Source organism: Dendrobates tinctorius, unplaced genomic scaffold, assembly GCF_039654945.1.
Source record: "Dendrobates tinctorius isolate UK_male_01 unplaced genomic scaffold, ASM3965494v1 ptg000032l, whole genome shotgun sequence".
Classification (NCBI taxonomy): domain Eukaryota; kingdom Metazoa; phylum Chordata; class Amphibia; order Anura; family Dendrobatidae; genus Dendrobates; species Dendrobates tinctorius.
The window spans coordinates 37136373-37152463 of record NW_027361700.1 but is presented as its reverse complement, the minus strand read 5'-3'; the positions used below and the strand labels follow the sequence as shown (position 1 = coordinate 37152463).

The window sequence follows — 16091 nt, the reverse complement described above, 5'->3', positions numbered from 1 at the left end:
TCCCTGACCCCACACAAGTACACACACGGCTCTGCTGCATCCACCTTGTAAAACCCCTCCCTGACCCCACACAAGTACACACACGGCTCTGCTACATACACCTTGTTAAACCCCTCCCTGACCCCACACAAGTACACACACGGCTCTGCTACATCCACCTTGTTAAACCCCTCCCTGACCCCACACAAGTACACACACGGCTCTGCTACATCCACCTTGTTAAACCCCTCCCTGACCCCACACAAGTACACACACGGCTCTGCTACATCCACCTTGTTAAACCCCTCCCTGACCCCACTGTCCCACACATAAACGTTACCTCATCCATCCAGACCAGCACCATAATGACAAGCGGCCAGCACAGCAGAGTCCTGCAGCCACCCTGGTCATGTGACCCGACTCCTCCCCTCCTGTGACCTCATCACAGGTCCTGTGCTGGCACCGCACACAAGATTACAGCGGAAGGAAGCGATGATCATTGCTGGCTGTAAGGGGCTGCGTCACTGCGTGGGTCCCTCGCGGAGGGCGCAGGATGGGGCCAGTACATGGGGGGCGTGGCGGCGGCCGGCGGGTATCCCAGTGACTTGCCCGGGTGCTGACGCCGGCCCTGCCCCTGGGTACCAGCGACCAGTGAGTGACAGTGACATTCGGGGGCGGGGCCCACCGAGGGATCCAACGGTACCTCGGTGGGCCAGTCCGAGCCTGGGCGCACTGCTCTGCCCTCCGGTGCCTGCGCACTGCAGGGCTCTGCTCTGCCCTCAACAGGGCAGAGCAGTGCTCCTGCACAGGAGTCGCGATGGGAAGCAAAGAAGAGGACGACATCGCATCAAGATGGGAGGTGCAGGACCGGACTGCGACACCTATTGGACCCGGACCGGACTGCCCCTGGGTGAGTATAATATAACTCGTTTTTCTTATCTTTCAGGTTACATCGGGGGCTTATCTACAGCATTACAGAATGCTGTAGATAAGTCCCTGATGGCGGTGCCGGCAGCTGATAGTCGAAAAAATAGGTGACAGATTCCCTTTAATGATCTATCCTGAACATGAGTCATCAATATTATATGCCCAGACATCCCCTCTAAGATTGTGTTGGCACATCTTTCTGAGAGAGAAGACAAAGAGACCTCCTTAATTAGTCTTCAGCACAGTTTCTAGAAGCAATGGGATGAAACTGAAGCGGAGGAGACACAGATTAGATATTAGAAAAAACTTTTTAACAGTTAGAGTGATCAATGAGTGGAACAAGCTGCCACGAGAAGTGGTGAGTTCTCCTTCAATGGAAGTCTTCAAACAGAGGCTGGACAGACATCTGACTGGGATGATTTAGCGAATCCTGCTTTGAGCAGGGGGTTGGACCAGATGGCCCAGGAGGTCCCTTCCAACTCTACGATTCTATGATTCTATGATTCTTCTACAAAAAAAAATTCCAAACCATGTGGGTAGGTACAACTGTTATTGGGATGGGTGACAGTTATGGATTGTTGCTTGAGCTTGTTCGTTTCCAGGGTGAACATTATGGATGGCGCCATATTTCAGACTGACCGGTGGACTAGCATAAGTTACTTTTATCATGTTTGAATCGATGACAAAAAAACTCAGCAGAAACTACAATGTGTTAGTAACACACCAATAATATCGTGCTGGGACTTCCTGCTGTGAGAGAGGGAAAGAAAACAGCTTCAAGTGAACTTATCACAACAACTATGACATCTGATATCTAGACAGCAAGTTATAGACTAGAAAGATCTGGGCAGATTGATACATAGAGCCATATCTACAGAAAAAAAATATGTTTTTACAATGGGAGCGTACAAAAAAAGAAAGCTTGTGTAGCAGCACAGTACTGTTAGTTGAATGGGGCTGGCTTACTGGCTCAGTTCGATAGCTAAGCCGGACTATACAGCCGCTGTGACACACAGGAGGACGGTCTTACATTTTGAAAGTAAGCAGTCAACTAACACAGAAAACACTGTCCTGTATTGTGCACAAGCCAGACGTGGATTTGCCAGGATCTTTGCCTATAGCGGCTATCTTCACATCACAGCACCTTTAAAAACTGAAGTATATTAATACGTTGTGTAACTTGCTTTTTTCAGCGCATTTAAACTGAAACTGAACTTTTAAATCCTGATATTTTATAGCCCATTAAAATCCATGTTGATCGGTGAGGCTATGAGTCCTGAGACCCCCACAGTTTGCTCAAACTGTAGGGTAAAAGTACAAAGATGATGTATAGTGGTGTATGGTACAATAAACTACACTAAAAGTTTACTGTACCGCACACCACTGTGTGCAGGCCCTGTATGGAGCGTGCACAGCTCCTGAGCGTGGTGGCTCAGTGGTCAGCACTGGTGCTTTGCAGAGCTGGAGTCCTGGATTCAAATCCCATCTACAAGGAGTTTGTATGTTCTCCCCGTGTTTTTCATGGGTTTCCTCTGGGTTCCCCGGTTTCCTCCCACACTCCAAAAACATACTGATAGGGAATTTAGATTGTGAACCCCAATGGGGGCAGTGATGATGTCTGTAAAGCGCTGTGGAATTAATGGTGCATTTTTAAGGGGAAAAAAAACAAAAGTATAAACTGGGACACAGACTGGTGTGCATGCAGCGTGTAAGCGCACGTTCACACTGGCCACTGAACAGAAAAAACAGACAGACACATAATGATTGAATCCCCTACAGTAAATAAATAAATAGCATAGTGCATGAAAATAATATATGGTACTTAGTTAACATGTTTTTTATTTAAAAAATATGAAAGCCATCATTTTTTTCATGCACTAGTGCTGTTTATTTATTTACTGCAGGGTATTCAATCATCTTTGTTTTTTTTCTTGTCAGTGGCAAGTGTGAACATGCGCTTACACGCTGCATGCACACCAGTTTATGTCCCAGTTCATACCTTTCGGTTTTTTTTTCCTGTCTGTTTGCATCATGGGCATATAAAGGTGTGGCCTGCCTTTCCTTTTAGCTGGGCATAATATTACCAAAATCTAGGTCAAAATTCTAAGAATCTGTGCTGCACATCAGATATCCTTTAATAATTACAATTATAACTGTTCATCAGCAAGTGTGACCAAATCTACAAAAACAGAAGTTTTGTCAGGTTTGCTGTTCTGGAGCATTCAGGTGTGTGTTACTGCAATGCCATGGAGAAGAGACATCAGCTAGAAAAGAGATAGTTGCTATTATTCTGGTTACAAGACAATTTTCAATAAATTTGGAGTCCATCATTAAAGACAGTTGACATCCAGAAGTGGATGTCCCAGCAAATTCAGACAAATGCCAGGCTGTGCAGTACTCAGAGCAGAATTGCAAAAAAGCACAAGAGCTAAAGCTCAGTGTTCAAAGGCCTCAGCTTATTAAATGTTCAAGTTCATGACAGTCCATTTAGAAAAGGACTCAACAAGTGTGGCTTGTCTGGAAGCGTTGCCAGGAGAAGTCCTCTCCTTCCTAAAAAGAACATGGCAGCATGGCTAAGGATTGCAAACTTGCATGTGTACAAAGCACAAGACCCCAGGAACAATGTGCCCAAATCATCAAGATCGGTGTTTTTTACGCCAGTCTTGATGAGGCAGCATGCTTGCGTCGCTGATTCTTGAAGTCTTCTTGATGAATCTCAAACGTTTGATGAGTGGCATGCATTTCGGTGCGCTACGTCAGAAATCTCACTCCAGTCAGGCACTGGAGTGAATTTTCTGTCATAGGGAACAACACAGCTCGTCATGAAGTATTGGGCAATTTATGGTTATTGAGTCGACCATTAACTCCTCTGAATACCAAAGTATCCTAGAGTTCAATTATGAGGCCATCTATTCAAAAGCTAAAGCTTGGCCGCAACTGGGTCACAGGACAATAATCCCAAGCACATCAGCAACTCTACATCAAAATGGCTGAAGAAGAAACGAATGAAGGTGTTGTAATAGTGGACCTTATCCTAATGAAATCCTTTGGTGGGATCTTATGAGCGCTCTGCCTAGAACCTCAATGAACTTAAGTGAGGTTATAAAGAAGAGTGGCCATGATTCCTCCAGAACGATGTGAAAGACTGATAAAGTCATACAGAATACTATTCCCTCAAGTGATTGCTCCTAAAGCAGGTTCATTGATTCATTGGGTGCACTTAATTTCCACACACTGATTCTGTGTTTTGGCCTAGTTGATGATAAATAAATAATGACACGGTGTAAGTTGTCACTTGTTTTTCTACTCAGGTTGCATTTTACCTAATTGTGAGACCTTCTATGGACCAGAATTTTGTTTATTATGTCCTCCTAACATATAAAACCATAGGATTCAAAGAGGGTGTACTTAGTTTTTCTGAGGACTGTATGCCATAAAGTTCTATAGAAAGAAAGCCTGCTTAGGCTATATCATATTATATAAAGGAATCTGTGAATCATGTAATATACTATCTTTCCACTAGATGGTGCCATACTACAGCACAATACATTGGCGGCAAGCACAGAGCGCAAAAGCTAGAAGGGCGGCTTCAGTTTTCATCTTTTGGCCTTTAATGCATTATTCACTGAGGTTTCCCGGTTTATAAGTTTCCCAAACAAAGCAAAAATACCTGTTATAATGGGAGCGGGGAGCCACAGTGACCCATTCATGTCAGATTCTGGAGGAGGAGGGAGGTCAACGCACGGCAAAGAATAAGCGTCAGGGAAGTTGGAGCCTGAAAAATAAAGGAAGAGAGAGACAAAATTGAAATATTGATGGGAAAATATTAAAACTCAAGCATAAGTAAAAGCAAGAAAGAGACATCTTTACATTCTTTGTGTTATGACATTTTCAGCACTGGTGTGTGTCCAGGAGTGTAATCAGATACATTTCTATAATCAGAGATGAAGGATTATAAACAGTAAGTATACTCCAGAGCTTAGCGGCTGTCAGGCACCATCATGACTTCAAGGATTAGATGACAGCATTGTACTGGAGCTTAACCCCTTAAGCCCCAAGGGTGGTTTGCACGTTCATGACCGGGCCAATTTTTACCATTCTGACCACTGTCCCTTTATGAGGCCATAACTCTGGAACGCTTCCATGGATCCCGGTGATTCTGACAATGTTTTCTTGTGACATATTGTACTTCATGTTAGTGGTAAAATTTCATTCATATAACTTGCGTTTATTTGTGAAAAAAATGGAAATTTGGTGAAAATTTGCCAATTTTCCAACTTTGAATTTTTATGCCCTTAAATCACAGAGATACGGCACACAAAAAACTTAATAAATAACATTTCACATATGTTTACTTTACATCAGCACAATTTGGGAACCAACATTTTTTTTTAGTTAGGAAGTTATAAGGGTTAAAAGTTAACCAGCGATTTCTCATTTTTACAACACCATTTTATTTTTAAGGACCACGTCACATTTGAAGCCACTTTGAGGGGTCTATATGACAGAAAATACCCAAAAGTGACACCATTCTAAAAACTGCACCCCTCAAGGTGCTCAAAACCAGATTCAAGAAGTTTATTAACCCTTCAGGTGCTTCACAGGAATTTTTGGAATGTTTAAAAAAAAATGAACATTTAACTTTTTTTCCACAAAAAAAGTTATTTCAGGTTCAATTTTTTTTATTTTTCCAAGGGTAACAGGAGAAATTGGACTGGAAAAGTTATTATGCAATTTGTCCTGAGTACGCTGATACCTGATTTGCCCTAGCCCTAATGAGAAAATGGAAATAAATACATTTTTTTATTTTATTATTTTTCCCTAACTAAGGGGGTGATAACGGGGGGTTTGATTTACTATTTATGGCGGTTTTTATGTTTGGCAGCTGTCATATGCTAAAAGACGCTTTTTATTGTAAAAATAGTTTATGCATCACCACATATTGAGAGCTATAATTTTTCCATATTTTGACCCACCAAGTCATGTGAGGTCTTATTTTTTGCGGGATGAGTTGACGTTTTTATTGGTACCATTTTCAGGCACGTGGCATTTTTTGATCGCTTTTTATTCCGATTTTTGGGGCGCAGAATGAACAAAAACTGGCGTTTCATGAATTTCTTTTGGGGGGGTGCGTTTACACCGTTCCGCTTGCGGTAAAACTGATAAAGCTGTTTTATTCTTCGGGTCAGTACGGTTACAGCGATACCTCATTTTGGTCTTTTTTTATGTTGTGGCGGTTTTATGCAATGAAAACAATTTTAGATAAAAATAATTATTTTTGCATCGCTTTATTCTGCGAGCTATAACTTTTTTATTTTTTCGCTGATGATGCTGTATGGTGGCTCATTTTTTGCGGGACAAGATGATGTTTTCAGCGGTACCATGGATATTTATATGCGTCTTTTTGATCGCGCGTTATTGCACTTTTTGTTCGGCGGTATGATAATAAATCATTATTTTTTGGTTCGTTTTTTATTTTTATTTTTTAAGGGGTTCGCTAAAGGGGTTAACTAATGGGATAGTTTTATAGGGCGGGTCATTACGGACGCGGTGATACCAAATATGTGTACTTTTATTGTTGTTTTTTTTTATTTTCAAAAAATGAAGTTATTAGGGAATATTTTTTTTAAATTTATTTAGCGATTTTTTTTTTAAAATTATTTTTACACTTTTTTTTTTCTTTTTTTTTTACTTTATTATAATGTCCCAGGGGGGGACATCACTGTCATCTGTCACATCACAGATCGCTGTGATCAGCGATCTGTCACAGGCACTGCTGCAAGCTTCCTCATGCCTGTGCTCTGCGGGCAGTTAGGAAGCCAGCTCCCTGCAGGCCCCCAAAGGTCCCCGTCGCCATATTGGATGCATGCAGGGAGGGAGGCCTCCGCAGCAGCGCTGCACATTGCGCTGCTGTGGGGGTCTCAGGGAAGCACAGAGGGAGCCCCCTCCCTGCCGATGCTTCCTTTAACCCCCAGTACACCGCAATCATGTTTGATCACAGTGTGCCAGGGGTTAACGTGTCGGGGGCGGTCTGTGACCACCCCTGACACATAGTGCCGGGTGTCATCTGTGATAATCAGCTGACACCCGGCCGCAGCTGATCGCACTAGACGTACTATTCCGTCCTTGGGACTTAGGTCCCAGGTCACATGGACGGAATAGTACGTCTAATGTAGGAAAGGGGTTAAAGGGCTTGTCCATGTACAGTTGAAACTAGAAGTTTGCATACACTATATAAAAAGACCCATATTCATGCTTTTCTCAATATCTGACATGAAATCAGAATAAACCTTACCTGTTTTAGGTCAATTAGGATTACCATCATTATTAATATTTGTCAAATGCCAGAATAATGAGAGAGAGAATGTTTCAATGCATTTTTATTACTTACTGCAAAGTCAGAAGTTTACATACATTTCATTAGTATTTGGCACCATTGCCCTTAAACTGAATGACTTGGGTCAAATGTTTGGAATATCCTTCCACAAGCTTCTCGCAATAGTTGGTTGGAATATGGACCCATTCCTCCTGACAAAACTGGTGTAACTGATCTAGGTTTGTAGGTCGCTTTGCTCGCACCTGCCTTTTCAGCTTTGCCCATAAGTTTTCAATAGGATTCAGACCAGGGCTTTGTGATGGCCACTCCAAAACATTGACTTTATTGTTTTTAAGCCACTTTGTTACCATTTTGGCAGTATGCTTCAGGTCATTGTCCATTTGGAAGACCCATTCCCACACAAGCTTTAACTTTCTGACTGATGTCTTAAGATGTTGCTTCAGTATTGACACATAATCTTCTTCTTTTCTCATGATGCCATCTATTTTGTGAAGTGCTCCAGTCCCTCCTGCAGGAAAAACAACCCCACAACATGATGCTGCCACCCCCATGTTTCACAGTTGGGTTGGTGTTCTTAGGCTTCCAAGCTTCTCCCCTTTTGCTCCAAATGTAACGATGGTCATTATGCCCAAGAAGTTTAATTTTAGTTTCATCAGATCCACAGATATGTCTCCAAAAATTAAGGTCTTTGCTGCTGTGTGAATTTGCAAACATTAATCTAGCTTTTTTGTTTCTTTTGGAGTAATGGCTTCTTCCTGGCAGAGTGGCCTTTCAGCTCATGTTGATACAGTGCTCATTTCACTCTGGATATTGACACAATCTTACCAGCTTCCGCCATCATCTTCAATAGGTCTTTTGCTTTTGTCCTTGGGTTGATATGCACATGTTGGACCAAAGCACGTTCATTTCTGGGACACATAACCCGTCTCCTTCCTGAGCAGTATGATGGCTGGACATTCCCATCTTGTCTGTACGTGCGTATAATTGTTTGTACAGATGAACAAGGCACCTTCATGTATCTTGAAATTGTACCCAAGGATGAGCCAGACTTGTTCAAGTCCACAATTCTCTTCCGGATATCTTGGCTGATTTCTGGAGACTTTCCCATGATGCTACACAAAAAAAGCAGTGTGCATTAAAATACGTTCACAGGTGTATCTCTAATTAACTCGGATGTTGCCAAAAACAGAAGCTTCCAAACACATGACATCAGCTTATGGGCAGTCCAGATTTGTTTAAAGGCATAGTAATCTTTGTGTATGTAAACTTTTGACTTTGCAGTAATAATAATGCCTTAAAACATTAAAACATTCTCTCTCTCTCATTATTCTGGCATTTTGCCAATATTAATAATGATGGTAATCCTAATTGACCTAAAACGGGAAAGGTTTATTCTGATTTCATGTCAAATATTTTGAAAAACATGCATATTTGTCCTTTTATACAGTGTATGTAAACTTCTGGTTTCAACTGAATTTAGGACAGGTCATCATTAACAATTCATTTGGGGTCTGACACCAAATATCCCCATTAATCGTTTATTAATGGACAGACAAACATACAATGGTGGTTTGAGTGATCATTGGGGGATTTCAGCAGAGGCGGACACTGACAGTAAAAGTTCCCACAGGATGTCTGGCAGCCCCCTCCTTTACGCCCCACCTACATATACTGTACACATGCACATACAAACACACAAACGCAATATGCACATACACTTGCATATTCACATAAGGCACACAAATACACCCACATATATTTATGAAATACACATATATAGACATTAAGAAATCAAATGCATTTACACATTATGAACAGGTGTTACATGTATTATGTATTACATGTACGAGTATGGCTGAAGAAGAAACACCCCCTGAAGGTGTAATTAATGTAATTTACTAAATCGTTGATTTTTTTGTGTTTGATAATAATTGATATGACTGTTAATGTATTATTATTGCTGCTTCTATGCAAATACAGTTTGTTGGGGAAAGCGGAAGTAATATTGTAGTTGCAGAGCACAGAGGATTGACGGGTGTCTGTCATGTGAAAAAAATGGTAATGACCTGGATGTATGGGGTTAATCTGCAGGTTAATAACCTTCTGAAGCCATGTGCCTGCCATACTAAGACCATGGCTGTCAGGAGGAAATTAACTTTATTTCACCAGGAAGCCTACAGCTTTCAGTCAGAGGCACGACTGGCCAGACTTCAGTTACCTCTTGGTACACAGTGAGAAGCAGCTGTAGCCATGCCCCTGACACTGACTGATAGCCAGCTCAGCACTGATGCATTGTAGAGCCAGTAGTCATTGTCAAGGGCTTGGTTACAGATGCAGCTCGCTATGTACCAAGCAGCGACTGAAACCACGCTGGAAACGCCTTTATGACTGAAACGGCATACTCAGAATGCTATTAACCTGCTGACTAACCCCATATCTGCAGGTTTATAGTGTTTTTCACGACAGGTTCCCTTGATCACTTGGCCTAGTTCTGTACCTAAAAGGAGCTCAGGGGTGCAAAGAGTGGATGCTTCATGGTTAGTTAGTTAGTGGTTGGTGTAACAGGGAGAAGCAAGAGGTGTAGTCGTGTAAGGGGGTGAAGCACCGAAGGAGCCGAGGGGGAGTTGCCTTCCCAGCTCCGTGCCCGGGGGGAGTTGCCTTCCCAGCTCCATGCCCGGAACCATTGAGCAGGGCATTAGGTTCCCCGGGGGGACGCTTTAGAGGACTGGACTGAAGCCAGGAACAGGAAGAGGGCAGGACTGGGAGTGGGAAAACTGCGCACGCTTTCTGCAGAGCAGCGCAGAGACCGGAGGAGAGAGGACACTGATGGAGGAGGGGAGAGGATACGGGTACAGCCGCTGGAGTCAGAGAGACCGCGGACACAGGCGGTGGGCAGTGAGTATGAGCAGCCTGGTACTGCACTGCCAGGAAGGCTGCTGACTCCCCTCCTTGATGAGACTTTGCCTCACAGAGAGACTGCATATCTCGACCAGACGCTCCCCCACAGAGAGACCGGTTTATGTGCTGAGATGCTCCCCTGTGACCGAGGGGTGTTCAGTGATGGGACAGTGACCTGTAAAGAGAGACTGTGTAAGGCAGAGCCCCTGACCTCAGTGGGAGAACACCGCTGCCTTATCAGAGAGAAAGGCTTGGAGCAAAGGGGATATCGTCAGCCTCATACCCCTTTGGCTCCCGCGTTAACCCCTCATACTTCAGCTGGACTACATCGAGGACTCCAGAGACAGAGGCGCGGATGGAGTGGACCAAGCAGTCAGGGAATGCCCCAAGACTAGCATTTCTCTGGGAGCCATGTTGAATAATCTACAGAGATTTATGGGGAACAATGTGATGTTATGGAACTGGACTGAGAGAATTCAGGGGTTACTGCGGATGCACCCCTTGGCACCAGCACTAGAGGCAGAAATAGCATTGATGGCCTTGGAGGGGGAGGCACGGGACTCTGTCATGCACAGACCCCCCCAGGAAAGAAATACTTTGGACAAGGTGCTGCGTATTCTAGAGGAGACACATGGGGACCCCACTGACGTAGGGGAACTACATATGCGACTGTTCCATTGGGTGCAAAGAGAGGGAGAGACTGTGACCCAGTTTATGAACACCCTACAAGAGCTCCACACTGCTATTAAAAGAAAGGATGGGGTAGGTGTAGGGTCAGTAGACATGGTGCTCAGGGATCAGTTGGTGACGGGGTTGCGTGATGGAATGATGAAGCAGGCTGTGCGAGAGCGCCTGCCGGTGAAGCCAGACATGACCTTCTCTGAAGTAGGTAGTGAGGTGCGCATGCGAGCAAGAACAGGATGTGACAGGTTCAGTGGGAAAGGTGCGGAGTAGGGAGGCAACCACCACTGAAGACAAAGTTCCCCAATGGGTGGAAGACCCGAGGATGGAGATCAGTCAGTTCCGAGAAGAAATGGCGACTTCCAGGAGGACCCAGGCAGAGAGGTCCGGTCCACTGATGCGAGGAAGAGGAGCTGTTCCCCAAAGAGAAGCTACAGCTACCCCGAGAAGACGTCCCCACACATGGTATACTTGCGGAGAGCCCGGTCATATCGCCCGGTGGTGTCCCCAGCGGAGCCGACCATCCCCGCGGCTCCCGTTAAACTAGGTGGCTCCGAACACGAGGGACACTGCCCAGAGCGTGAAGAGCAGATGAGAAGGGAAAATAGTCTCACCAGCCTTGTTTCCATGTGCCCACTGGTCTGGGCCGAAATCAACGGGCAAGCTGTGCGATGCCTGGTAGACACTGGTTCGCAAGTGACCACCATGCCTGAAAAATTTTTTCGTAGACACTTCACAGAGGCGCTGCGGCCTGAATGGGGCCCAGTCATTAAACTTACGGCGGCCCACCTACCCATCCCGGTCGCAGGGTTGGTGTGGCTGAACATAGAAGTCTGTGGAAAAGATGTGGGAAGAAAAGGAGTAGTTTTGGTAGATGGAGAAGCCGCTAGGGATCATACCATGACCCTGGGCATGAATGTGCTTTAAAGACCTCGAAAGCATACTGCTCAACGAGACCCCAGACCAATTCTTACGACAGTGGAGAGACCAGACTCCACAGAAGAGGGTCTTTCAACAACTGATTCGGGCAGCACGGGTCCGGGAAATATGCAGCAGCGGAAAAGAACTAGGCAAAATCATCGTCCCTGCTTCTTTGAATCGAGTGTTACCCCCTGGAAAGACCGTGCTTCCCCTGCCTGTGCAAGCAGGAGTCCCACTAGAAGGAGTGGAGGTACAGGTGGAGCCTAGCCCAGCTGATCAATTGCCGTCAGGGATACTAGTTGCACGGACCTTGGCCACTGTGCGGAACGGCACCGTCCTCGTTCTTTGTGTGAACTTGGGAGAGACTGACATGACCCTGGCTCCCAGAGCAGAATTGGCCCACATTCTAGGTGTAGCAGACGAGCTGGTGCCCTATGAAACAGTGCAGCTGACTGCCAAGGCAGAAGACCCATGGGTGGTGACTGTAAAGACGGAGGTCACCCCAGATCCCAGGGTGCTACAAGAAGGCCGACAGATTCTAAAGCAAATGCGGGCAGAACTCTCAGAAATGCCCTCTCATTCCCCAGGTGGAGGTCTTGCTAGGGAAGTACCAGGAGGTGTTCACAAAGGATGAAGATGATTTTGGGCGCACGACTGCCATCACCCATTAGATACCCACTGGGGACGCGGCACCGATATAGGAGAGATATCGCCAGATACCCCCACAAATGTATCAGGAGGTAAAAGGAATGCTGTCACAGATGCTGAAGAAGGGAGTGATCCTTGAGAGCCAGAGCCCGTGGCCTCCCCCATCGTCTTGGTGCAGAAAAAGGATGGAACTTTACATTTCTGTGTGGATTACCGCCGGCTCAATGCTTGCACAGCGCGAGATTCATATCCACTACCACAAATAGAGGAGTCCCTGTCGGCATTGGGGAATGCCCAGTATTTTTCTACACTGGACCTGGCCAGCGGGTACTGGCAGGTACCCATGTCTGGACAAGACCGAGCTAAGACAGCCTTCATTTTTCCTATGGGACTATTTGAGTTCGACCGCATGCCCTTCAGGCTAGCCAATGCCCTGGGAACATTTCGGCGTCTCATGGAGCAGTGTCTGGGAGACTTGAACTTCGAAGCCACCCTGATTTACCTAGACGATATAATCATCTTTGCTCCCACTGTTGAAGAACATCTCCGGAGACTGGAGCAAGTTCTGAGTCGGCTACAAAAATACAGGTTGAAGGTGAAACCCCAGAAGTGCCACCTCTTCCAAACACAAATCAATTATCTGGGGCATGTGGTCTCCGCTGAGGGAGTGAAGCCCTCGCGGGAGTAGATCGCTGCGGTGCAGAAGTGGCTGACCCCAAAACCCGTGAAGGATGTGTGAGCATTCCTGGGACTCACGGGATACTTCGGACGCTTTGTGAAGGATTTTACCCGCATCGCAAACCCCCTCCTGGAATTGCTGAAAGGAGTGCCCTCATGTGCGAAGAACAGGAACATACACTGGGGAGAGCAACAGGAGAAAGCATTTCAGGCCCTGAAGAAGGCCCTAACTGAGGCCCCGGTGTTGGCCTATGCCGACTTCACACAGCTGTTTATCTTGCACACTGTCGGAAGTCTACAAGAACTCGGGGCAGTACCCTCACAGATGCAGGATGGGAAGGAGCGTGTCATCGAATACGCCAGTCGCTTCTTACATGACTCAGAAAGAAATCCGGATAATTACAGCTCATTCAAGCTGGTGGTGTTGGCGCTGGTGTGGGCAATGACTGAGAAGTTTGCAGAGTATTTGGACGGCTCGGAAGTCCACGTGCGTACGGATAACAATCTGTTGGCTCACCTCGAAACAGCTAAGCTGGGGGCCTTAGCACAACGCTGGGTAGCACGAATGGCAAAATTCCGGTACAGGATCTCCTACAGGAGAGGAGTGGAGAATACTCATGCTGACGCCCTTTCCCGAGTAGATTACCACCCGCCAGCGCCTAGTCTGGATGAAGAGTTGGAGGCTATAGAGGTTCCAGAGTTTGGAGGGACTGCCAGAACGGTGGCAGCGACGCGGGAAACAGTTCAAGAAAGTACACCCGAGAATTTGCTGGAACAACCCCGTGATGAGTGGGTTCGAATACAACAGGAAGATCGAGAGATAGCTCAGCTGAGACGGTGGCTCGTAGCCAAACAGGTGCCCAGCCAGAGTGAGAGGGCAGCCATGTCTCCTGAGATGTTTCAAATGTTGCGCCAGTGGGAGTGGCTACAGTTACGGGATGGTATCTTGTACAGGAAAGTGTACCTACAATCTGAACTGAGTTTCGTTTGGCAAACGATCATCCCCTCGTCCCTGGTAGGACAGGTGGCTAAGGACGCACACGAGAAGGGAGCACACTTCGGGACGGAAAAAACATTCCAGTGGCTGCAACAGCTGTTCTATCATCCCCACATGAGGTCCGTCGTGGAGAGAGTATGTCAGCAGTGCCGGAATTGTGAACTAGTCAAGCTGCCGGAACAGCGAGCCCCCACAGAAACAGTGAGGTCCTCTGCCCCTATGGAGTTACTGGCCATAGACTACTTGACGATTGGACCAGCACATCAGGGCTATGAGCATTGCCTTGTGATGATTGACCAAAATTCCAAATTTGTTGTGGTCACACCCACTCGGGACCAGACTGCCGGGTCTGCAGCCTATGCTGTCTGTAAACATTTCATTCAAGTGTACGGGTGTCCCAAGCGAATCCATTCTGATCAAGGAGCCTGCTTCCTTGGGAGGGTGATGGAAGAGTTGCATCAGTTGTACAAAATCGGTAAGTCTCGGACCACCCCTTACCATCCACAGGGGAACGGAGCTTGTGAGAGATTCAACCGCACCCTGATCCAGATGCTGAGGACACTTGAAGAGGATCAGAAAGCGTGCTGGACTGAGTCCGTCTCCGAATTAGTGTGGGCAATAACAATAACCGTAAACACAGTACCACGGGATTCACGCCCTTTACACTGTTCTTCGGCCGACCCGGGAAGGGCCTGACTGAAGTGGCGTTAGAGCCCGAGGAGGACTACCCGCGGACGGGGGTGTACTCCTGGGTTCGAGAACATCGTTGCCGGCTACGGACCATTCAACGGCTGGTGCAGAACCGACTCCGTGGATTGGAACACCCTCAGGTCACTCCCCAGAAGGGGACAGCCCTACGACCAGGGAATCAAGTCTTAGTAAGGGAGAAGCGCCCTAACAGCAAATTGGAGTGTCGGTGGGAGAAGAGCCCTTATAGGGTGAAACGACGGCTCGGTGGACCGGGACCCGTCTATGAAGTTCAACCTGAAACAAGTGAAGAACTCCCCACTCGTACACTACATCGGAATATGCTGCGTCCCTGTTTGTCTCGAGACCCTCCAGTGGTGCCATCTGCCCCGGCGCCCCCGGTGGCTGAACCGGTGATCGTTGCTGAAGATGAAGAAGAGGGAGACTCTCTACCCCTTCAGGGAAACCCGGAAACAGGGCTGGTGCCTGAAACTACGGAAGTAGTTTGCATTGTCTGCATTGTCTGCATTGTGATTCCTATAAGTGTGTTCTAGAAGTGTGAAGATTAATTTAAGAATTAAAACCAGAAGGATGTATACAGACTGTGCCCTGCTACCTACCACCATCTCACTCTAACAAGCATCTCTATTCTTCCAACAGGTATGTCCATCCACCCAGCTCTCCTGCTCTCCTGCTGTCTGTCTATGAAGGACACACAGTGCATCACCCAGCTTTGCACATAGACTTGCCTCTGCACCTAGCATTCACATGGTAGGTCCATCCACCCAGCTCTCCTGCTCTCCTGCTGTCTGTCTATGAAGGACACACAGTGCATCACCCAGCTTTGCACATAGACTTGCCTCTGCACCTAGCATTCACATGGTATGCCTTTCAGCTAACCCCAGCTTACCCCAGTGTTATTTATGACCTTGTTTACTCTGGCTTGATCATATACATCTGGTCCACTCTTAATTGTCTGACCAAGAAGAGCAGAGACCACTCCTCTCTGCTTCACACCTGACTGCACTTAGTTGTACATATATTGCAGAGCACAAGTCTGCATAGACTTCAGTCTGCATTGTGATTCCTATAAGTGTGTTGTAGAAGTGTGAAGATTAATTTAAGAATTAAAACCAGAATTGAACCTGAAGGTAACTGGACACAGTCACTGTAAACAATGTTTCTGTTTGTTTTCACTTTCACCCCAATAATCCTTCACTTTCTGCTAATTCCCCTAATCCCTACTCCTAGTAAGGAACTGTTCATCTCTTCTTCAATCCTCCCCATCCACCTCACCTCCGCCTCAAAACTGTTCCTTAACATACAATCCTCTGTCTC

General features: G+C 46.3%; 1 protein-coding gene across 3 annotated transcripts in view; it reads right to left on the bottom strand.

The window, feature by feature from the left end:
• LOC141086580 (uncharacterized) overlaps nt 1-16091 on the bottom strand; it is a 127021-nt gene that overhangs the window by 27422 nt on the left and 83508 nt on the right. For all 3 annotated transcript variants that reach the window (XM_073572739.1, XM_073572738.1, XM_073572736.1), the window contains exon 7: nt 4577-4681. In XM_073572739.1, coding sequence (XP_073428840.1) covers nt 4577-4681 — 105 coding nt within the window. The remainder of the gene's footprint in view (nt 1-4576; nt 4682-16091) is intronic.